The sequence below is a fragment of the Sus scrofa genome, chromosome 1 (assembly GCF_000003025.6).
Source record: "Sus scrofa isolate TJ Tabasco breed Duroc chromosome 1, Sscrofa11.1, whole genome shotgun sequence".
NCBI lineage: Eukaryota > Metazoa > Chordata > Mammalia > Artiodactyla > Suidae > Sus > Sus scrofa.
The window spans coordinates 201,658,590-201,682,700 of NC_010443.5; the positions used below are offsets into that span (position 1 = coordinate 201,658,590).

At 41.2% G+C, this 24,111-nt stretch overlaps 2 protein-coding genes, 2 long non-coding RNA genes and 1 pseudogene across 4 annotated transcripts; 3 read left to right on the plus strand and 2 right to left on the minus strand.

Annotated features, from left to right (window-relative positions):
• Window positions 1,425–6,017, minus strand: LOC106509154. Its single transcript, XR_001306457.2, has 3 exons — window positions 5,935–6,017; window positions 3,162–3,224; window positions 1,425–1,502 (listed from the first exon to the last, which is right to left on the minus strand). It is a non-coding gene; the product is annotated as an uncharacterized LOC106509154 (long non-coding RNA).
• Window positions 5,004–5,828, plus strand: LOC110255452 (annotated as a pseudogene).
• On the minus strand, window positions 6,572–19,742 carry LOC110255453. Its single transcript, XR_002335705.1, has 5 exons — window positions 18,849–19,742; window positions 17,072–17,330; window positions 16,573–16,703; window positions 9,551–10,091; window positions 6,572–7,521 (listed from the first exon to the last, which is right to left on the minus strand). It is a non-coding gene; the product is annotated as an uncharacterized LOC110255453 (long non-coding RNA).
• IFN-DELTA-9 (interferon-delta-9) lies at window positions 15,160–15,714 on the plus strand. Its single transcript, NM_001164848.1, has one exon. It carries the CDS (start codon window positions 15,160–15,162, stop codon window positions 15,712–15,714), a length of 555 nt encoding a protein of 184 aa, NP_001158320.1.
• IFN-ALPHA-16 (interferon-alpha-16) lies at window positions 19,787–20,356 on the plus strand. Its single transcript, NM_001164855.1, has one exon. The coding sequence runs from the start codon at window positions 19,787–19,789 to the stop codon at window positions 20,354–20,356; it is 570 nt and encodes a 189-aa protein (NP_001158327.1).

Genomic DNA, 24,111 nt, shown 5'->3' on the forward strand with positions numbered 1-24,111 from the left:
CCCTGTCAAGTATCAACATGCCTTTAGTTGAATGCTCCCAACCCATATCCCCACCAGACTGGAAGCTCTTGTACAATATCAAGGTGTCTGCTCTGTACATTGTATCTGGCACCCAGCACAGTGGCAACAAATAGAAGGCATACTCACTACCTATTTGTTGAAGTTTAAATTCCATGATTCTAAAATGTATTTCACAGTTTCTTGATGATACAGCTGCTGAAATTGAATTGATAACCATCAGACATACTTTTTCAAGAAAGCAAATAAAGGAAAGAGGTCCTGCTTCTATAACCTGTCCCAGTGTCTTATGCTTCTCCTTCCTAGCCCAGCAAGGGTTCCCTCCTAATTACACATTAAGCCTATCCTCTCCAGCAGAAAATCTCCAAAGAAAGCAGTATCTTTGTTTTATTTACTTATATTCACGAACACAAGTAAACTACTAGGAGCCCTGTGGCTTCAAAATATTTTAAGAAACAATGAAATGAATAAAATTAATTATGTTTCTTTTGGCTTTTAAGGCGATTTAAGGTTTAAGGACACTTTGATTCTCCACCGTGCCACAGAAGGAACTCCAACACTTTGATTTTCTGTAAGAGTATAAGTAAGAGCTAACATTAAAAATATACCTTGTGCATCTCCAAAAGAAAGCTGACAGTATAATAATGATGAAAATAAACTTTGTAAATACAACAATCATTATAGAGAGATGAATTATAATAAGCACAAATTAAGAATACGTTTCTCTGGATTCAAAAGTATGGTTTCCACTCACAAGTAAAAACAATGTGCCAAGATGATTCAATGCATTTATAACCAAAGCAGGAAAAAATCTCTGAACTGAGTGAACATTGATGCCTCTTTGAGGCCACCTATAAGTAGATAAGACTCAATCGTGGACGACTGGTCCAAGTCTCCTTTCCCACTTCTAGGTTTTCTCTGAGATTGATCTTATAGGGAAAGCACACACTTGTCTTCAGGTCTTAATTTCCAATCTGACAATGTCCCAGGCACAGCAACCATGTACTTTCTTTTTCGGATGGAGCCTGGTCCTTTGGAAGGAGTTCTTCAAACTCAGGATGGAGAAAGGTCTTTTCCTCTCCAATCTCCTGCATCAAACTGGTCTTCAGATCTTCCCACTGCTAGCAGGAGCCCGGTGAGGAACCTCAGCTGTTTGTGCCAAAAGAATTGAAGCTCTGCTGGATCATCTCATGGAGAAAGAGGTGGCCTGAGGCTCTGGAATTGCCTGCTATCTAGCTGCTTCTAGGGCAGCATTCCCATCCTTCAAGCAGGAAAACACGAAATACTCTCCCATTAGGTGCAGAATGGGACAGTCTCCTGCTTTGGCGGCCATGGATCTGGGCCAGGTCACAGCTAAGTATGCAGACAGGGTTGGAGACCATCATCCTCTGTGTTACCAGTGAAGAGCTGGGAGGCCCACGGTGAGCTTGCTGATGCAGATGTCTGGCCATGGGAGCCTTTCTCCAGCTGCTCCGAGTACCTGCCTGCAAAGGGAGAGTCTTAAAATAGGCCAGGATTGTCATTTCTCTACTTATGCCAATATTTTTTCCACATTGTTCCAATTTTTTCTTCCATTTAGAGGTCACTACATCACAACTTCAATGCTTACATTTCAATGTTTTAATTTATTACATTGGAAATTAAACACACTCATGGAATGTGACAGAGGATCAATCTGATAGAATGTATTCATCTCTATGAGGCCCAAGGTTGAAATAGAAAAGAGAGTCTCTGTGTATCCCATTTTCGATTCTGATATGAATACTTAGAGCTTTCATCCTGCACACTTTTTTCACGCTTCCTAAATTGTACCAAATACTACTAGCTGATGAAGAGGAGGGACTGGAAGCAGCAGAAAGCTCCATTCAGAGTAAATCTGTGGCTCCTAACCTCAAATGACATCAGATTTTCATTTCTTCTTTTATAAAATCAGGACAACTTTAGTAGTGGTCACACAGGACACTGAATAGATCAAAACAAGTAAATTTTGCATGTTACAGGCAGAGAATTTGAACAGAGTGAATGATAGAAGCCTTGTATGTTTGGAGTCCACTCTCAGACCAGCCCAGAGAAGCTCTGACTACAGTCCCTTACCATCCTCAGGAATCTGCAGGTTTAGGCCCCAAATGCAAACTCTAGGAGAGGGCTTGCCTGCAGGACTGTAAGGGAGCAGAGCCCAAATTTCTATCTTTAGAGAAGTGCCTAGGGCATTAGGGGAGAAATCCTACAGTGCCTGAAGCCCTTTGGAGAGAACCAGCATCTAAGAATGTTTTCTGACTTAAAACAACAACAACAACAAAATATGCTGCTCTGTGAATGTCGTAAATGAGATCAACAGTTCCCTTCATCCTGAATTTGTTTCAGACCATCTTTGGTGCTCAAGGAGAGGTGACAAGGATTAAATTATAATTTAAAAACAACAAGCTCAGAGAAAAAAGAAATCAAATTTGTGGTTACCATAGCAAGTGGGTGTGTGAGAAGGAAATCAGATGAAGAGGGCCAAAGAGTTTTTTTATTCCTTAAAAAAAAACATTAAAATCATGTTGTAGAGGCCAGGAAAACAGTTAACATATATATACTTAACAGCCATTGAGTGGCATGATACTCTAATTCAAAAGCTATTTCCTAGCTTAGTATTAGGATAAACTTAGGGTGTTATATCCTTAAGCAGGGAATGGAAGGACGCACCAAATCTAATTAATTAAGATAAAGAATGTTTTAATGTAATACATATATATATATAAATATATTTTTTTTTTTTCTCTTTTGGCTTCCCTATGGCATATGGAGTTCCTAGGCAAAGGATCAGATCCAAGCTGCAATTGCAACCTAAACGACAGCAGTGGCAATGTCAGATCTGCAACCCACTGCGTCGGGGATGGAACCTGCATCCCAGTGTCCCAAGACGCTTCTGATCCTGTTGCGCCACAGAGGGAACTCCTAATTTAATATTTTAAAATGAAAATTGATGACAAAACAGGCAAGAGGAACAAAATGTCAAAATTTTAAATAAAGAAATGCAGTCACCCTGCATTTGCATGTCCCTGAGAATCTTACAAAGAAAGCCCTCGTGTTGCAAATAAAATTTGGGCAAATCCATTTAGTTGATACAATTCTTACTAAAGGAAATGAAATAGTCTGACCTGCTAAATTTCCTCAATCCTGTGTCATGCCAACTCTTCTAAGAATAAAATTAAGGTGCAGTCCTGGGAAAAATGGTTCAGGAATGTGAGTTAAAAACTTACTTAAGACTGTCACAGAAGCACTAAAAATGGTTAAACATGGCAATTCTCTCAACTAAAACAAGTAATCTTGGAGTCCCCTGGTGGATTAATGAGTTAAGGATCCAGTCTTGTCACTGCTGTGGCTCGGATTCCATCCCTGGCTGGAGAACCTCTGCATGCCTTGGGCATGGCAAAAAAATAAAGAATATATAAAAACAACCAAACCCCAAATAATCTTGAAAATATAAATGAGTTTGCTTCCATTAAACATAGAAACATAAAATTATATTAAATGCTTTATTTATTTATTATTTTGGCCATACTCCAGCCATGTGGAAGATTCTGGGCAGAGATCAAATTCGCAACACAGCAGAGACCTAGGCTGTTGCAGTGACACTGTGAGATCCTTAACCTGCTGTTCCACAAGAGGACTCCTTAAATACTTGTTTATATATAAGAAAAATAGGTTTAAACAAAGTTTAATAAAATGCTGTTTTAATATTCAAATAGATTTTAATATATAATGTTCAATATTTAAATTATTTTAACATAAAATATGGAAATTTAATATTTAAAATATTTTAACATAAATATATTGAAAAATATGAATGTTAACATATTAATTTAAATTTAATTTTATGTGTATTATATAAATATATATAATATAATAATATATTTATATAACATTATATAATATAAAAATTTAAATATTAATTTAAATTTTAATATGTTTGGTATTTAAATACTTAATGTTTAATATTTAAATATTTTAACATAAATATAGTGACATTTAATATTTAAAATATTTTAACAAGTATGTTGAAAAATATAATCGTTAAAATGTTAATTTAAATTGATTAAATGACAAAGATAAAATTAATTAAATATAAAATATAAAATGTTATGACTTCAAAAATATTCCTACTTTTCAGTTATTCAGTACTTCGTCCTCCACGTCAACCTTGAGCCTTCAAAGACTCCAGGAAAGTCACAGAACATCTAGTAGCACAACTTACCTGTCCTAGGGTCCCAGTGGTGGTCGCACTCAGACTCACAACAGGGTGTCCCAACACCGCCCAGTCTTCCCGCCGCTCCGCCCCCATGGCAGCAGCTGCGGCCCCCTTTCCCTGGGCTGTCGCTGAATCGCGCCAAAAGCGAGCCCAAATCTGTAAAATCGGCTACAACTCACTCTACTTCCAATTCTCAGATTACTCAGTAAACGAATTTTCTTTAGTACAAATGGCCTCGCTCAAGTTTCTGTACTAAAATAACTCACATAACAGAGGAAAGCAAGAAAATGCGAAGTTCCATTTTCCCTGGAGGGGCCGCCGAAAAATATGTCATATTTACACTCTTGGCCCATAAAAATGCACCGGAGGGGAGGGGGAGTTCCCCATTGTGGCTCAGTGGTTAATGAATCCGCCTAGGAACCATGAGGTTGAGGGTTAGATCCCTGGCCTCACTCAGGGGTTAAGGAGTTGGTGTTGCCATGACTGTGCAGAGCAGAGGTGGCTCTGGTGGAGTCAGGAGGCTGCAGCTCTGGGTTAGACCCCTAGCCTGGGAACCTCCATATGCCATGGGTGCGGCCCTAAAAAAAGACAAAAATTCCAAAAAAACAACAACAACAAACAACAAAAACAAAAACAAAAGCCCTGGAGGGACCGTGGAAAAATGTTTGCTTCATGTTTATATTTTTTGTCCATAAAAATGCCCTGGTTGGACTGTGGCAAAATTTTTTGTCCATAAAAATGCTCTGCTGGTCTTGACAAAGATCTCTCATCAACAATCACAGCCTCAGGAAGGAAGGTTTTCCCCAGCCCCACACTATTAAAGCAGCACAAAGTTGCTCTCCGAGGCCAGGATGCCCTTGCTTTCTCACAGCAGGACCCACTGAAGGTGCAAACGCCCAGGTCTGGAGTTCCCAAACCAACCCCATAAAAAGACATCTTGCGCCCTCTTGCGGCCGTGTAGAGAAGCACGCTGCCCGAAGACCCAGCTAAAGAACCTCTGCGCAAATTGCTTAGAGGTACCCGTGCGCTCCCTGGAGGCCGTCTGGTGAATCACTGAAATTCTCAATGGCTCAGATTTACTTGGTAATGGCAGGAGTGATGCTCTGCTCCATCTCTGTTTGCTTTCTTGACCAGAACTTGTCTGCTGTCCATTGCGTAGAGAAGAGGGAAATCTTCAAACATTTGCAAGAGATAAAAAAGATCCCTTCTCAGTTATGCTTAAAGGACGAATCGACTTCAAATTTCTTTGGAAAAGAGAGAGTATCACCCAAATCCAGAAGACTGAAGGCACCTGTTACTGCTATCTGATGCTTCAGCAGATCTCCGGTGTCTTCTCCAAAAAGGACAGCCGTGCTGCTTGGAACACCACCCTCCTCGATCAACTACTCTCTAGCCTTGATCTGGGCCTGAGAAGACTGGAGCATATGAAAAAAGACAATATGGATTGTCCCCATGTAGGATCTGCTCTCCGAAAGTATTTCCAAGGAATCCAACTCTACCTGAAGGAAAGAAATACAGCCCCTGTGCCTGGGAGATTGTCAGAGTAGAAATTGAAAGGTGCTTTTCCCTTACCTAAGATCCTCAAAGAAAAGTCTACATAAAGAAGATTTTTATACTTGTGACACTCTCTAATCAATCACATTATTATTCCATTAAGCCTCCAAGCAACCTGTACTCATTACCTCATGAGCTGAAAGATTTCTGAACTGACCGGTAACCCTGGTAGCTCAGTGGGTTAAGGATTCAGTATTGTCACTGCTGTGGCTCTTTGCCAGTTGTGAATTAAATGAGTCCCTTACAAAAGTCAAAGGAATCTACACTTCTATCACCCTCATTTTAGATAAAGACTGGAATTTATCTGGTAGGCGTTGGTGATCTTGTTCCCAGTAGAACTGCAACATTTCATTAGTAATCAATTCAGGTTTAATGTGCCATTAAGAAATGAAGGCAGCATCAAGGAATGTGTTTTTTGCCTCAAATAAATGTCAGGAATGAATTTATCCTAAGGACCTTGCCATAAACACAAGACCTTGGGATCCTATCACCATGTTATGGACCCCAAATTCATATAGGAACCTACCCCTATGCGATGGATTAGGAGGTAGAGTGTTTGGAGTCATTCAGATTTGATGAGGTTATGAGGGTGGGGCTCAGAGGAATAGGATTAGTGCCTTCATGAGGCTCACAAGACAGCCTGCATTCTCTCTCTGCTCCCCAGCATGTGAAGATACAAAGAGAAGCTGGCAGGCTGCAACCCAGAAGAGGGCTCTCACCAGAACTCAACCATGCTGCCACCAGATCCCAAGCTTCCAGCCCCAGAACTGTGACAAATACATTTCTGCCATTTATAAGCACGTGCCAGTGAAAGGCAGTCAGGTTCAGCATTTTGATAGTCAAAATATTTCTTTAATTCCTGAGTTTTCAACTTGTTAATAAAGAGCTTCTTCAATTCCTATTTCAAAATTACGTTAATTTTATTTTCTTCCTATCATCCAAGAGGCTAGAATGAAGGCATGTTTTTATACATTTTAATCTGCTCAGGGACAAATCTCCTTAAGGCACGAGGTCATTTTGCCTGGTTTCTAAGTAAATCTACAAATACCTTAATACAAAAATAGGTGTGCTTAAAAACTCTGTGACAGGCCTGATAAGAAAGGATTTGTTAATAAATCCAGACTTATTAAACATTCAACATTTTTGTTTTACACTTCGCAATATTTTGATCTGAAGACCTGTTTCTTAGTACATTATACTTCTGTACCTGTTTAAAGTTACTAGAAATTGTTTAGCCATATGAAGATCTAATCAATGTGCTTGTGAAAGGTATCAAAGAAAGTGTCTCTCAATTTGTTGTCTGAGTTTATTATTTCATTGTGCTAATATGAAATCAATAATTATGCAAAATTTCGTAATGACATGACTAGGAAAATTCCACTTTTCCTAAGTCAAAAATTGTATTTTAAATTATTAAGAAGGTAATCCATGTTTAATATTTATTAAAGAGTTCAAATTATTTAAATACTTCATTTAGCAAATTTTTAACATGGTCAACACTGGTACACATGCTTGCACAGAACCTATCTGCCTGAGAAGAGATGGACCTTTGGCCCATCCCCATTCCCACCTCCATTCTCACATTCAGACCTTATATCATTTTATAAAAGAAAGTCTCTCTTAGACATCCCAAGACTCACCATGGCTGTTCCAGGGTCCAATTCCTCATGGAGGGTCAGTTTCAGAAGATACAGCTTTGGGGAGAGATTCCCTTGCTGCAAAGTGGAAAAGGCTTTAGCGAGATGCTTATGCTTTATCAGTGAGCTCCTCTCTCTGCTGTATCCGCATCTTCCTTTGGACAGGCTGGTTTTGATCAAATTAAAAGTGCTTAATTTTCATCTTCGACTTCCGGAATATGACCATTCCTTCGCATACAACGATATTATTCTGTTCTACCCAGCGTCTAGAACATCCTGCAATATGAGTCCCTATCTCTTCACATGCAGCTCATTTCTCCAATTACTAGAATCTGGTGCCTGTCTGCTTGTTTTCTTGAAACTGCTCAGCCAAGATGCGTAACAAACTACATCTTACTGAGGCCACAGTTCACTGTCAGGCAGCCCCAGCTGACATTTCAGAAGCATCAAACACTTGTTCCCACATTGACCATTTTAAAGTTGGACCTTCAGCTGGTTTCCATGTCACCACCATCCTCTGCTTTTCTGCTCCTCCTCTTCTCCTGCTTTTGCTGACTCCTCCCTCTCATCTTAGGGACCTTTGGTTTTTCTCAAAATTCCACACTAGGCATCACACTTCGTCCTCTCTGCACAGAGTCTCAATCTCCCAAATGGTTCCAAATGTCATCTCTGAGATTACAACTTCCATATGCATGACTTTACCCAGAGTCACATCTCAAAACACTTGTTCCTCTCCAAACCCTTTATCTGCCTGCTACCCTACACGATCTCCACACAACATGTCCACCACTGGCCATCATGCTAACCCTGCAGACCCTTGAGATGCCAGCTCACCAGCTGCTTCTTCCAGAAGCTTTCTCTGATCCGTGGGATCCCACATGCTCCCAGTGTCCTGCACTTTCCCTGTCACAGCATCAACATGCCTTTAGTTGAATGCTCGCCAACCCATATCCCCACCAGACTGGAAGCTCTGTGACAATACCAAGGTGTCTGCTCTGTACATTGTATCTGGCACCCAGCACAGTGGCAACAAATAGAAGGCATACTCACTACCTATTTGCTGAAGTTTAAATTCCATGATTCTAAAATGTATTTCGCACAGTTTCGTCATCATGCAACTGCTGAAACTGAATAAACAACCATCAGACATGTTTTTTCAAGAAAGTACAAGTTAAAGGAACAGCTCCAATAACTATAGGACCTACTGTACAGCACAGGGAAATCTACTCTATGTTCTGTAATTACCCACCTGAGAAAAGAATATGAGGAAGAATGGATATATGTACATGTATAACTGACTCACTGTGTTGTACACCTAAATCTGCACTCCACTGTAGGTCAACCACACTCTACTGTATTTTAAACAATAAAAATAAATTTAAAAATTAAAAAAAGGGAAGAGGTCCTGCTGCGATAACCTGTCCTAGTGCCTTATGCTTCTCCTTCCTAGCCCAGCAAGGGTTCCCTCCTAATTACACATTAAGCCCTATCCTCTCCAGCAGAAAAGCTCCAAAAAAAAGCAGTATCTTTGTTTCATCTACCAATATATTCACAAACACAAGTAAACTACTGGGGGCCATGTGGCATCAAAATATGTTAAGAATCAAGGAAATCAATAAAACTAATTATATTCATTTTTGATTTTAAGTCAGATTTAGGTTTAAGGACACTTTGATTCTTCACTGTGCCACAGTGGGAACTCCAACACTGTGATTCTCTTTAAGAGTCTGAGTAAAACCTAACCATTAAAAATATACCTTGTGCACCACCAAAGCAAAATTGACCACATCATAATAATAAGCATAAATTTTGTAAATGCAGCAATCATAATAGAAAGATAATTTCTAATTATTACAAATCTTAAAATATATTTTCTCTGGATTCAAGAGTCTCACCTCCAGTTACAACTAAAATCAATGTGCTGAGATGACTCAATGCATTTACAACCGAAGCAGAAAAGTCTTTAAACTGAGGGAACACTGACACACAAGAGGCACCTATAAGTAGGTAAAACCCAATTGCGGATGACTGGCTTCAAGTCTCCTTGCCCACTTCTGGGTTTTCTCTGAGGTTGATGCTACAGGGAAAGCACAGCCTATTTTCATACCTTAACTTCCAGTCTGACGATGTCCCACGCACAGCGGCTATACTTTCTTTTCAGATGTAACCTGGTCCTTCAAAAGGACTTCTTCAAAGTCAGGCTAGAGTCCTCATTTCCAGGAAGGTCTTTTCTTCCCCAGGCTACTGCACCAAACTGGTCTGCAGAGCTTCCTCCTGCTGATCAAGCCCAGTGAAGAATTTCAGCTGTTTGTGCCAAACAAGTTGAAGCTCGGCTGGATCATCTCATGGAGAAAGAGGTGGCCTGAGTTTTTTGGAACTGGCTGCTGTTCAGCTTTTGGGGAACCCCAAAGCATTCCTGTCCTTCAGGCAGGAAAACAAGGAGGACTCTCCCCATTAGGTGCAGAACTGTGGGGGTCTCCTGCTTTGGCAGGCCATGGATCTGGGCCAGGTCACAGCTAAGTCTGCAGACGGGGCTGGAGACCATCATCCTCCATGTCACCAGTGAAGAGCCTGGCAGGTCCCCAGTGAGCTTGCTGATGCAGATGTCTGGCCATAGGAGACGTTCTCCAGATGCTCTGAATACCTGCCTGCAAGGGACAGTGTTATACAGGCCGGGGTTGTCATTTCTCTTCCTATCTCAATGTTGTTTCCACGTTTTTCTCAATACCTCTTCCAAGTAATGTGACAACTCCAATGCCTCATTTGGTTATGACACTGGAAATTAAACACATTCATGGAACATGACAGAGGACCAATCTAGCAGGATGTGTTCATCTAAATGAGACCCAGCTTGAAATAAAAATCTGAGTCTCAATCTGTACCTCTTTTAATTCTAATAAGAAGACTTACAGACTTGAGATTGCTCTCCATTTCCACACTTCTGAATGCATCAAAATACAACTAGCCTATCTGTTTCCTTTTTAAGAGGCTAAGAGACATTACGTTTGAATTCCTTCACATCACTTTCAGGCCTCACAGCTCATATATCCTGACATAGACTATGGACAACTATGCACAAACATTAACATCAAGGGTTAATTCAGGAGTTCACATTGTGGCTCAGTGGAAACCCAATACCATCCATGAGGATGTGGTTTGATCCCTAGCCTTGCTCAGTGGGTTAAGGATCCAGCACTGCTGCGAGCTGTGATGTAGGCTGCCCATGCTTCTCAGATCCCCAGTTACTCTGTCTGTCTTGCAGGCTGGTAGATGCAGCTCTGATTTGACCCTTAGCCTGCGAACTTTCCACTTTTTTTTTTGTTTGTTTTGTTTTTTTTTTGTTTTTGTTTTTGTCTTTTTGTTGTTGTTGCTATTTCTTGGGCCGCTCCCGCGGCATATGGAGGTTCCCAGGCTAGGGGTTGAATCGGAGCTGTAGCCACCAGCCTATGCAAGAGCCACAGCAACGCGGGATCCGAGCCGCGTCTGCAACCTACACCACAGCTCACGGCAACGCCGGATCGTTAACCCACTGAGCAAGGGCAGGGACCGAACCCGCAACCTCATGGTTCCTAGTCGGATTCGTTAACCACTGTCCCACGATGGGAACTCCACTTTCCACTTTTAAGGCAGCTCTTCCCCCCATCTCTCAAAAAGGGGGAAAGGATACTTCAAACCATTCTCTTCTTTCTGTCACCAAAATGTGCTGACTGCACACCTACATGACAATATGCTTGGCAGTGTGGATTCTAGAGAAGTAAGGCAGGGATGCAGACTGCCCTGCAGGGAACTGGGAGGACAGACATCAGAGGCAGGATTAGGAGGAAGGAAGCAGCACATGCCCAGTTCAGCTGAGGGCCAGTACTCAGAGCTAATAAAGAGGAGGGGCTGAGGGCAGCAGAAACCTCCACTTGCACCAAATCTGTGGTCTCTGACCTCAAATGACATCAGATTTTCATTTAACCTTCTAAAAAATGGAAACAACTGAACTAGTGGTCACTCAGGGATTTGTAAAGCTGAAGTAAAATTAAAGTTGCAAAGTACAGGCTGAGAATCTCAACACGGTGAATGCTGGCAGCTTTTATATTAATATAACACAAGATAACCTGTAGAGTCCATGCTCAGCCCAGCCCAGAGAAGCTATGACTGCAGCTCCCTTACCCACTGTCAGGGTCTGCAGGTTGAAGCTCAAATGCAAACTCTAGGAGAGACATTGCCTGCTGCACCGTGAGGGAGCAGAGCACAAGTTTCCACTCTCAGAGCAGTGCCTGTGGCATTCTGGAGAGAAATCCTGCAGCACTTGAAGTGCTCTGCAGAGACCCAGCATTTAGGACACTTGTCTGAAAAAATATGGTTGTTCCATGAATCACAGAAATGAGATGAATAGTCCTACCCTCATCCTTAGTCACAGACCACCTCTGGTGATGTTAAGAAACAGATTTTTTTTTTTAAAAGTTGTACAGACCAGGACTTGGATTAAAAATGCAAATCGGGGTAAGGATGGTAAGAAAGAAGACATTCCTGTACTTTCACCAGTGAAAGATCATCACACTAATCCTAACGATTTCCTGGGGGAGTATTAGGGTAAAGTAAGCAAATACTTTCCACAAACATGGATTATGCCCCAAGTTTATGCAATCAAGATAAGGAATATTTTAATGCAATATTTAAAAAGAGAAAATTCTAAATTTGAGGAACAAAATCTCAAATTAAAAAAAAGACAATATTGACCCTGTACTTGCAACTCCCTGAGAGTTTTTCAAAGGAAGCTTTCAAGTTGTCATCGACATTTGGGCAAATTCCTTTTAATTTATAAAATTCTTACCAAAAACGTTTTAAAAGGTCTGACCTACTACATGTCCCAACAGCTTATACAGGAAGTGAAATCATTTTTCAAACAATACAGTCAAGGTGGAGTCCTGGAAACAGTCTTTCAGTAACCTGACTTAAATATCATTAAAAAACTGTCACAGAGCCAGGAGAACATGTCAAACATGGAAATTCTCTCAATTAATGCCAAGTTTTTAAAAAATCTTGAAAATATTAATATTAATTTAAGGCTTCCATTAAAGTCTGGAAGGTAAAATTACATTAAATGATTGTTTTAGTTTAAAATAAGTAAAGTTTTGGAGTTCCTATGTGGCACAGCAGGTTAAGGATCCAGCATTGTCACTCACTGTGGTGGCTAGGGTCATTGCTGAGTTCCATCCCTGGCCCTGGCCTGGGAAATTCCCTATGCTATAGGTATGGCCAATAAAAAAAAGTATAGCACTGGATAATATCAAGTCACTTAGGATGGAGCATGATGGAGGATCATGTGAGAAAAAGAATGTACCTATGCATGTGTGATTGCGTCACTTTGCTGTACAGAAGAAAATTGACAGAACACTGTAAACCAACTATAATGGAAAAAAAATTTAAAGAAATAAATAAAAATTTTAAAAAGTAAAATTTAAAGTTTGATATAATGCTGTTTTAATATTCAAATATATTGTAATATTCTGTTTAATATTTTAAAATATTTCAATAAAATATTAAAATACAAAAATAATGTAGAAGTACTTAAATTACGCAGATATAAATGGAATTAAAAATAAATTTAATTAAAAATATTAAAAGTAAAATGCTACGAGTTTTTAAACATTCCTACTTTACAGTTCTTTAATACTTTCTCCTCCACTTTAACGTTGTAGCCTTGAAAGACACCAGGAAAGTCACAGCGAATCTAGGGGCACAGCTTCCCCAGCCTTAGCACCACTGTGGAGAGGATCCAACTCATACCCAAGGCATCCCCAACGCCCCCCAACCCTCCCACCGCCATCGCGTTCCCGTTTCTGTGAGCTGCACCTACACTGCGCCCGAATCAGTAAAATCGGCTACAAATCGCTCTCGTTCTGAGCCGCACACCCCTCAGATTCTTGGGTAAAAACGGCCTCGCTAAACTTTCTGTGCAAAAATAACACAGAAAATTCAGGCGAACGCTCAGAAAATGCAAGGTTCCCAGATCCCTACCAGACAGAAATGTCGCTGGTCAAGCCGGGACTAGCCTCGCTCTTCAGCAGTCAGGGACTCAGAAAGGAAGGTTGTTCGTGCACTATTAAAGCAGCACCAACTTGCTCCGTAAAGATCAGCTCTCTCTCACTGCCAGCCTCACGGAAACTACAGCCTCTGAAAGTCCGTGTTTCCAAAACAAACCCCATAAAAGGACATCCTGCGCCCTCTTGCGGCCGCCTAGAGAAGCACCTTGCCCTGGGTTGGGGAAGGAACAATGGGATCTGAGCCTAGGCTGAGACCTACACAAACCAGGGCTCACAGCAAGGATGGCTCCTTAACCCACTGAGCGAGGCTAGGGATAGAACCTGCAACCTCATGCTTCCTAGTCAGAGTCACTAATCACCGAGCCACAACGGGAACTTCCAATTTTGGTTCAAAATAAGCAAAGTTTTGGAGTTCCTTTGTGGGGCAGCAGCTTAAGGATCTTGGCATTGTTACTGCCATGGGTTGTATCATAGCTGTGGCTGAGGTTCCATCCCTCGCCCTGGCCTGGAAACTTCCCCTTGCCATGGGCTTGGCAAAAAAAAAAAAAAAAAAAAAAAAAGTTTAAATACAGTTTGATATAATGGTGTGTTTTAATATTCAAATATTTTAATATTTTCTTTTTTATATTTTAAAACAGTTCAATACAATAAAATTAAAACATAAAAATAAGTTAAAGGTAATTTCAATTAAACGGATATCAATTAAATTAAAAATTAATTTAAAAATATAAAAAGTAAAATGCTACGAGTTTTTAAACATTCCTGCTTTTCAGTTCTTCGGTAATTTCTCCTCCATTTTACCACTGGAGACTTGAATTACACCAGGAAAGTCACAGCTTTCCTGTCCTCTGGCCTCAGGAGGACAAGCGCCAAATCGCCCCCTGGGCGTCCCCAACACCTCCCAGTGCTCCCATCGCGGCCCCGCTGCGTCCCGCCTTTCTCTCTTTTTTTTCTTGCTGGGGCTGCATCCAGGGCATAAGGAGGTTCCGGGATAGGGGTCGAATTGGACCTACAGCTGGCAGCCTAAAGTACACACAGCCACACCAACGCAGGATCCAAGCCGCCTCCGCGACCTAACACCATAGCTCAGGGCAACGCTGGATCCTTAACCCACTGAATGAGGCCAGGGATCAAACCAGCAATCTCGTGGTTCCTAGTCAGATTCGTTTTCAAAGACCCACAATGGTAACTCCATGCCCCCCCTTCTCGGAACTGTCCTAGCACCGCTCCTAAAAAGCCCCAATCTGTAAAACTGGCTACAACTGGCTCTCATTCCGAAACAGATTCTTCCATTAAAAATGGCCTCGCTAAAGTTTCTGTGCGAAAATACCTCAGAAAACTCAGGCGAACGCTCAGAAAATGCAAGGTTCCCAGATCCCTACCAGACAGAAATGTCGCTGGCCAAGCCGGGACTAGCCCCGCTCTTCAGCAGTCAGGGACTCAGTAAGGAAGGTTTTTCGTGCACTATTAAAGCAGCACCAACTTGCTCCGTGCAGACGATCAGCTCTTTCTCTCGCGCTGCCAGCCCCGCGGAAACTACAGCCTCTGAGAGTCGGTGTGTTCAAAACACCGCCTAGAGAAGCACTCTGCCCTGAGTTCGGGGAAGGAACCTTCTCGCTCACAGTTTAGCAGTGCCCGCGCGCCCCCTGGTGGCCCTCTCCTGAATCGACTGAAATTCTCAATGGCCCACATCCATTTGCTCCTGGCAGGGGTGATACTCTCCTCCACTGCTGCTGGCACTCTTGGCCAATTCTCTGGGATCCATAGGTTAGAGAACAGGGAAATCTTCATGCTTTTAAGACAGATGAAAAGGACCTCCTCTCAGGCATGCCTAAAGGACAGAACTGACTTCCAATTTCCTTGGAGAGGAGGCAAAACCACCAGAACACAGACATCTCAAGGCACCTGTTTCCACCCTCTGATGCTCCAGCAGATCATCAACCTCTTCAACACAGAGAACAGCCGGGCTGCTTGGAACAACGCCCTCCTCGATCACCTACTCTCTCGCCTTGATCACGGCCTGGACCGACTAGAGCAGATGGAAGGTGACAATCTGGCTTGTGCCTATTTGGGAAGTGTTGTCCGGAAATATTTCCAAAGAATCCATCGCTACCTCAAAAAGAAGGAATATAGTTCCTGTGCCTGGGAGGTTGTCAGAGTAGAAACTGAAGTGTGCCTTTCCCTTATGCAACAATTGTCAACGAAGAGTCAAGAGAGAAAAAAGGCACACTTGTGACACATCTTAATCAGTAACATTATTGCTTGATTTGACCCCCAAAGCAATCTCACCTCACATTTCCATACATGCTGAAAAATATTTGAAATGAAAATCATGAAGTATCAAAAATATGTTTCGGGAGACTATGATTATTTCACTGAATAAATGTTTTGTAGAGTAATTTCTTAAATTTGATGAAGTTATTGGGGGCCATTTGCTGTCCCTATGTGGGAAGTTTATTTTTAATGGAAAGGTTTTCAGGACAGTCTGTTGTTGCAGACATTGGTCAGTTGACTTAATGCTAGCTGCTGCAACAAGTGAACAGCAAACTGTCAGCAATCTGATCCTAAGAGAAATTTAACTTTCCTTTGTATCAGAGCACCACACAGGCACTCCTGATCAGATGAATCTTCTGATTCGCTCTGCTCCAAACAATGATTCGATGACATGGGAACCTGCTATTGTGTGGCCTTGGCATATTCTATGTACGACTTCAAATTTCTCAGTAGTGTTCAGGTTTTTTTTTTTTTCCCCTAGTCTCAGAAAAGGGAGTAAGTATGGGGACAGCATGGGATGTCTTCAAAGGCCAGGTCAGTACAGGGCAATGTCACTTCTACTCACGTTAGCAGGCCCGAATTGATACTCATAGGAATCTAAGTGCAGAGAAATTGGGAAATGATTCCATGACTAAAGGAAGAGGGGAAAAGTGTAGTGAATAAGAACACCCTTCATTGGTACATTATTTGTACTGATGACATTCTGGGTGGGAAAAAAACAACCAATGTTCTTGTGTTCTTGTCTGCACACAGTTTTAAAAAAACAATCTGAGTTGATTATGGAATAATTATTCCATAATTTCAATCTAGGTATGTTTACCTGGCTGCTTCTCATTAGGAGCTCTAGCGGCACTGATTCTGAAAGAATGATTCAAGTTGATCCCCAAAGGCATAGGCTAAGGAGGGAAGTATCCATATATGTAGACACATTACAAGTTGTTGCCTTTTTCCCTGAGGAGCAAAGAAAAAGTATGATCAGGCAGCTCCTTGCAACCTCTTGAGGCCCTCTGAACTAAAAGTGAGACTGAGACTTCAAGTTACATCCAGGCCTGTGATCCTCATCCTCATCTTCTGCATACTGAAAATGAAAACTTGAAGAAAATAATCCTGCAGATAATCTTCAAAAAAGCCTCACACAATATTCCCTTAAAACATCCCTTGTAGAACCATGAATAATTCATAAAGGGTCTTTGCATTGTCGTCCTCTCACACCACATCTATATAATACATGTTGGTATTATTCCTTCTATTATTGCCATGATGGTTCCCTGCTTGACTATTGATTGAGCTCTTGACACAAAAGCTGCTGTCCTACATACCTAGGAGATGAGGTTGGGCCACATGGTTTCTCTCCATTTAGGTATTTTACACACTCCTGAGTAGTAGTCTGAGGAGAAAATAGTTCAGGTCATGTCTTGGTCTATTCTTGCTTCGTCCCCAGAAGAGCAAAGACTGGGTAGTTTGTAAAGAGCAGAAATGTATGGCTCACTGGTCTAGAGCCAGGAAATCCAAGATGAGGGTGTCAGCGTGGTGGGATTCCGGCGAGAGCCTGCTTCAGATCTCACGTTGCAGAGTCTCCTGTAATGTCACAGGGCAGAAGAGTGAGGGCTTTTCCTCAGACCTCTTTCGTAAAGGCACTAATTCCCCTTGTGGGGCCTCCATCCTCATGCCCTAATCAGTTCCCAAAGGGCCAATCACTTAATACCATCACATTGGGGTTTGGAGTTCAAAATAGGAATTTTGCAGGGTCTCAAACATTCAAAACATAGAGATCTTTAAAGACTATACACCTGGCATCTAAAAGTAAGCTTATAGTCATGTTGAGTAAAAAAGAAGAACGAACAGGGTTGCAGACAAAACAAGAAGAGCAAGGACTCAGAACAGAAACTCTTGAGTTTTGACCTGAAGTAATGCTCTAATTATTATATGACAGATTTTGTATATCAACTTGAAATGGAGCCCATCATCCCAAGCAATGGGATGAAAATACAGAGGGCAAATGGGCATGCATCCTTTTTGTGAGGAGTCTCCAAAGAATCTCAGGATAAAGGTAGTAACGGCCCCATCAATAGAACCACCAACAGTAACTGGGTAAATATCTGGTTGCCTTGAGCTGAGTTTAGGTATGTGACTCTGTATCTGACACCAGGCTAATTCTTTTCTATTATGACATAGGAGAGGGCAAACTGGAGATGAGACCACCCTTGGGAGTTTAATATGGTGCTAGGCAAAGGCTGAAAAAAAAAAATGTGCTGCTCTTGCAACTTGAAACCCCAGAACCCCATGCAACTTAAAGCAAAGAAAATCGTAGTGGTTTGAACAATAAACTCAGTGGGTATTATTGACACCAGTAGGGGCAAAGTGGAAACATTAGCCATTGTCTATTATAATCTCAGCAAAATGATGCGCAAAATAGTGATGAAGCAAAATAGTTTGGTCACTCATACATGTCTTCCAACAGGATAAGCAAAATCCAAGATACTGCTTTGGTAAACATTATCTGTTGGGTGATTACACTGGGCCTGGTGCTGAGAATTCCACAGAGAATAAGAGACAGTCCAGTCACCACAGAGCTGATTTGCCAAAGATGGTCACATAGCTACTATTTAAAGGTTGGAATGTTGACAGCTTAGGCAACACAAAATCCACAGCAAAATCAAAGGAACTCATGAATGGAGATGAAAGTCAGTTCACTCCACAATAATATTCAATATTCATTCAGTTCTCAATTAACTACAGTGGTGGCTTCCTTTTGCTTGGAAAGAATAGCCTTGCATTGGAACCGCTGAAAGTCCTTTGAGAAATCTGAAATTTAGTGAAAAAATACAGAATAAGACTCAAAGGGATGATGATTCCTAAATCATGCCTCTCTGGGCTCCAAGGGGTGCACACACTAGCTTTCAGGGCCTTGAAAAAATTGTGTTATTAGACTGCTGTGTGGAAGTCCAAATTCAACCCTATCCAACAAAATCTTATTCCTCAGTATTGACTTTTCTCTTTGGCTATTCTGTCCTATCACAAGAGCAGTACTGACACTGAGTTTGCTGAAAATAAACAAATTGTACATATAATCAGTGAGGGGTGGCTTTTACTTACTTATGAGCTTCCATTGGCTGTCTCGTAGATGTGGCTTATGTTTGAGTCTCAGTGTGATTCAGGCTATGGGAGGTAAATACAAACATCAAATTATATCTGTACATTAAATACAAATATGGTTACATTTCATTATTTAATTCCTCTAAAGTCATTCAACACATCAATAATTATGTCAATGCTAAACAGAAAAAATTTGAAAATATCTGTATGTCTATTAGCCAGTGAAGTTAAAAAATATTTTCTAATATGAAGCAAAATTAAAATTAAAGGCTAAAAACAAATATTAAGAAAATAATTTAAGTCTTTCAATGATTTTGACCAGTCTTGAATGATTTTTTAAAAATATATCCATACTTTGGTGTTATCATCTACATGAATGTTGAGTACATAATTTAATACATTCTTATATATGTAAGTCAATATATTACCCTAAAAGTCACTCTGCCAACTTAGTTTGCAAGATTTAGGTATAAAGGCAAATTAAAATTCAATAGCTTTTACATTTCATTCGTAGTTTACAAATTTTGTGTCATTTTTAACTGTCCAGTGAATACAAAGAGTAAGTTTTGTACTTTTTTTTTTTACTGAAAAAATAGAGATATCCATGGACTATATAAATAGATACACAGTATGCCTGTGTTTACATAATTTCATGGGGGAACAATAAGGAAAAAAAAATCTAAAAATGCTCTGTAGAGAGAGGAAGGGAAGGCAATAGTGAAAAAGATATGGCTGAGAAATGTTGCCCTAACCCATTTGGAGAGTGCAAAGTGAAAAGCAGAAACAGAAGTGGAAAGAGGGAACATTCAGAAAATGGAAATGAATTCGTTCCTATTTAAGACACAGGCCTGAGGGAAGGTCTTCAGACATCCTAGAGAGCGGGGTCACAGAGTCACCCACCTCAGCCAGGACAGCAGCATCTATCTGCAAGGTTCCCAATGGCCCCAACCTCAGCCTTCTTCACGGCCCTGGTGCTGCTCAGCTGCAATGCCATCTGCTCTCTGGGCTGCGACCCGGTTCAGACCCACAGCCTGGCTCACACCAGGGCCCTGAGGCTCCTGGCACAAATGAGGAGAATCTCCCCCTTCTCCTGCCTGGACCACAGAAGGGACTTTGGATTCCCCCAAGAGGCCTTGGGGGGCAACCAGGTCCAGAAGGCTCAAGCCATGGCTCTGGTGCATGAGATGCTCCAGCAGACCTTCCAGCTCTTCAGCACAGAGGGCTCGGCTGCTGCCTGGGATGAGAGCCTCCTGCACCAGTTCTGCACTGGACTGGATCAGCAGCTCAGGGACCTGGAAGCCTGTGTCATGCAGGAGGTGGGGCTGGAAGGGACGCCCCTGCTGGAGGAGGGCTCCATCCTGGCTGTGAGGAAATACTTCCACAGACTCACCCTCTATCTGCAAGAGAAGAGCTACAGCCCCTGTGCCTGGGAGATCATCAGGGCAGAAGTCATGAGAGCCTTCTCTTCCTCCACAAACCTGCAAGACAGACTCAGGAGGAAGGAGTGACAGACACCTGGTTCATCTCGGAAATGCTTCTCACTGACTAACAAGCCCACACTTCCTCCTGTGCTGCCATGTCACAGCCCCTCATTTCTGCTGTCATCCTGCCATGAAATGAATCAATCTGTCAAAGGTTTTCAGAAGCATTACGCAAAATCCTGTTCTACTCTTCAGGCACTGGTTCTCTACAGATCCCTTGCTGATCTATTTATTTATCTATTTAAATATTTATTTATCTATCTATAAGATTTTAAGTATTTTTGTACATTTAACATTGCATGCACCTTATAAAACATCCTTGTATTTGATCTATTTATTACCTTTATTTATTAAAATTGTACTGTAGGAAACATCTTGTATTTGTTTAATAATAAAAAGAAATACCAAGCCTGAATGTGCAACCTGATTAAATAATTGTATGATGCAATTCACTTCCCCATCACTGTGACATTCAAGTTAGAAGTGAATATAAACTCGAATTGTATGAACTTAACCTTAAGACGGTGGGAAGTCCTGCAAAGGAAATGTGGTGGAATGATCATGGGTTAACAGGACAAGAGGGAAGGGAGAGAAGACTGTGTGTAAAAGTCTGAAACTGCTTAGAAAACACAATGTGTTCACTTAAACTGAAGGTGGAGAGTGCTCCCTACTTGAGAAAACAGATGGCACTGGTCACCTTAGTGAGAGCTGACTGGGTGGGATTCACCAGCAGAAACCATCCTGGAAAAGGCGGGAGGGTGATGACAGATGAGAACGCCCCTTGTTTTTTTCACCTGGGGATTCATTTTACTACTTTCATTCTCCTCATGGTCACATTTGCTTTTGATTTTTTTGACCCCAGTGCATCCAAGGGCAATGAGAGCTTTCTAAGAAAGTTGAGGGAGGAAAGAAAACTATGACATAGTGAAAATTATGGAAACTAAAGTTATAGACTACCTGTGTTTCCCTTTTTACCTCTCTATTTTGGTTTCTGATTCAAGAAGAAAGAGAATAATTCAGAAGCTGCAAGACAACCATGCAGAGAAATAGCAAGTAAAAGAGAACATATATAAAGTTAAGATTCTGAAATCAACGGTGAAAAGAAAGCTACTGTTTTCTAGCATCATGTGCCTTACATCTTCCCTGCCCTGCACCTTGACTGTGACATGGAGAATCATGAATCAAGAAGCTCCACAGAAATGTACTCAATGATCTAATGATTATTTGTTACTTCATTATAAGGTTCTGATGGGAGGTTAACAGAAGCTTGTGGTGTGAGGTGTGACGGAAAAATAATCTAAGAATATCCTTTGTTAATCATAATTTTGACTAATTATTATGAATTCTGTGCTCATGATACAATGGTGAGTAAGACATAGACCTTTCTCCTATATTGGCTTCTTGAAAAAAAGGTCTAATAAAGTCATTTTCAAGAAGGCAAATCAAGATGGATGAGGTGGCTTGGCTGACATGCCTCATCCGCATTTCATAAAGCGGACAGAAACAGAGCCAATGACCAGAGGGAAACAAAGTCAAATTCCTAGAAAATTCTCACCCTGAAGGCCAATTTACCATAATTCCTTTTACCCCATGTACCATATTCAACTTTCAACAGAAACGGAAAGGGAATAAACAGTTTGAAGAGACAGAGCAAGTATCAGAACTAGAACCAGAGAGAGTACAGAGTTAGGAATTATCAGACCAGGAGTTTAAAATAACAGTGCTTTTTGTGCAAAGGGCTCTAAATTACCTATTTATGTATTCATCTGCTTCATCTCAGTCAGACCATGTATGCTATTTAAAATTCTTTTGTACATACAGTATCATGAGCAACTTTATACCATATTCAAAACTAACAAACAGGCTTACCTTTATCTTTTATCAAATTATTTTTGGTTATTTTATGACATTTTCCCTAGAAGACATCTTGGAGTTGTTTATTCTCATATAAAGAAATAGTTTAAAATTGCAATCCACACTAAACATTGGATGATTGTATTCTACTCAATTCTTTCAGTTAATTATATTTTTAAAACTTCACATTCTTACATCAGATACGTGATAGTTCACCTATCTGCTGTAAGAACACAGAGGTGGATAAAACAAATATCAAAACTCTTCTTCTGGAGCTTTTAGTTTGGCAGAGAAAGACATAAGAACAATAATTATGTTAAATTATTTCAATTAGGTTGCCTGCTTCAATGAGAATGAGAGAGGCAGAGGGATTCTCTTGCCATAATCTCGAATGAGGCCTCTCAAGAAGGGGAGAAAGCAGATGTGCTCTAGAAAGTGCCCCCCCCCCAAAAAAAAACAAGACAGATTTCCCATTGGTAGATAGGTATGTGGCTCTGGAATCTGCAACAATGGATATCCTGGAGATATTAATTTGCAACTTAAGTATGTTTAGAAATCAGGACATGGTAGGGAATGTCCTTCTTATCAGCAGGCTGTAGAATGAAAAGATGACCTAAAGCTTATGAGGACCTTGAACTTTTAAGCCTGACACAGAGAAGGAGACTCTGCAAAGGGCACAGAGATGGAGGAGCCAGTGCAGTTAGGAGTCAGCCAGGGAAGAAGAACCTTCAGAAAGCACTGAAGAAGAAAACAAAGGAGAACTGCACACGATGAAACTTTAATAATTATTTAGTGGGGACAGTGGATTCTGTATTGAATCTAGATGCTGCCAGGACAATCATGGAATTCTGGGGGACCCCGTTACTTCCTTGAGCCTCAGTTTCCTCAAATGTAAAGTGAAACTCTTCCTAGAGCTGTTCTGAGGAGTAGAAAGTATGAAACATTCAAGAGCACTTAGCAGCGTTGCATCCCCTGAGTGAAGGCTAAACAGGTAGTGACTATTTTCTTGTTTTCATGTAAAGAGACATGGCAAAAATGAATTCTCCTACCCCTCTCTCTGTAACTGACTGCACAACACTGACAGTCTGCAAAACAGAATTGGGAAATAGTGTCTCATCAACCATATAGAATTGTACACACAATAATATAATACATATACATGTCTGTGGTACACTTATATAAAATAGAGACACCATAAGATATACTACATTTAATATACTACATATCTATCTGCTGATCCTCATACCTGGAACACTTTCCTCTTCCTCTCTGCTTTCCTGGATCCCATTCTTGCACTGCAACATCACAATACTTTCCATCTTCCCAGTACAGAAATCCTCATTCACAGGCTGCATTAAGCTGTACTGCCCATTCACACAGCTGTTTCCTTTCTCTTTAGGGCTTCAGGCTGTTAGTTTCCCCTTAAGACAAGAAAGCCACCAAGTGCAAGCAGAAGTTGAGGGAAAGTTCTAGGTTTCACTAGAGCGTGACTCCAGGCTCTCTGCCTGCCAAGCACTGCAGGTCCAGACTGTCCAGCCTCCAAGAAACACAAGAAATAGAGGGAACCCTGCCCAACCTGAACTTTAGGGGAACTCAGGAGCTCAGCTGTGCCTCTATTGGGCGCTTCCACATGCTGATGGCATCAGGAGGGTCTCCCCTGGCTCAGGACTCTCACTGATTCAAAAAGCCCAAAGCCCAGGATTCATGGAGGTGAAAGTCAGCAGCAGCTGGAGAACTTGGAACAGGAACAGAGATGTTTTAAGCTTTCACCAGAACAGCAGCAGATCTTTGGGACAAAAACAACATGCATGAGCTGCACTGAAGCAACACTTTCTCCAGAACATTCCTTTTCGGAAAATGCGAGACTGAAGTGGATGCTGAGAGCACAGGGAGCACACAAACACATGGCCCCTAGCGGTGTCCCCAGC

Bases quoted from the DNA above. Each gene is read 5' to 3' on its own strand.
- IFN-DELTA-9 (NM_001164848.1), top strand. From the start codon at position 15,160: ATGGCCCACATCCATTTGCTCCTGGCAGGGGTGATACTCTCCTCCACT.
- IFN-ALPHA-16 (NM_001164855.1), top strand. From the start codon at position 19,787: ATGGCCCCAACCTCAGCCTTCTTCACGGCCCTGGTGCTGCTCAGCTGC.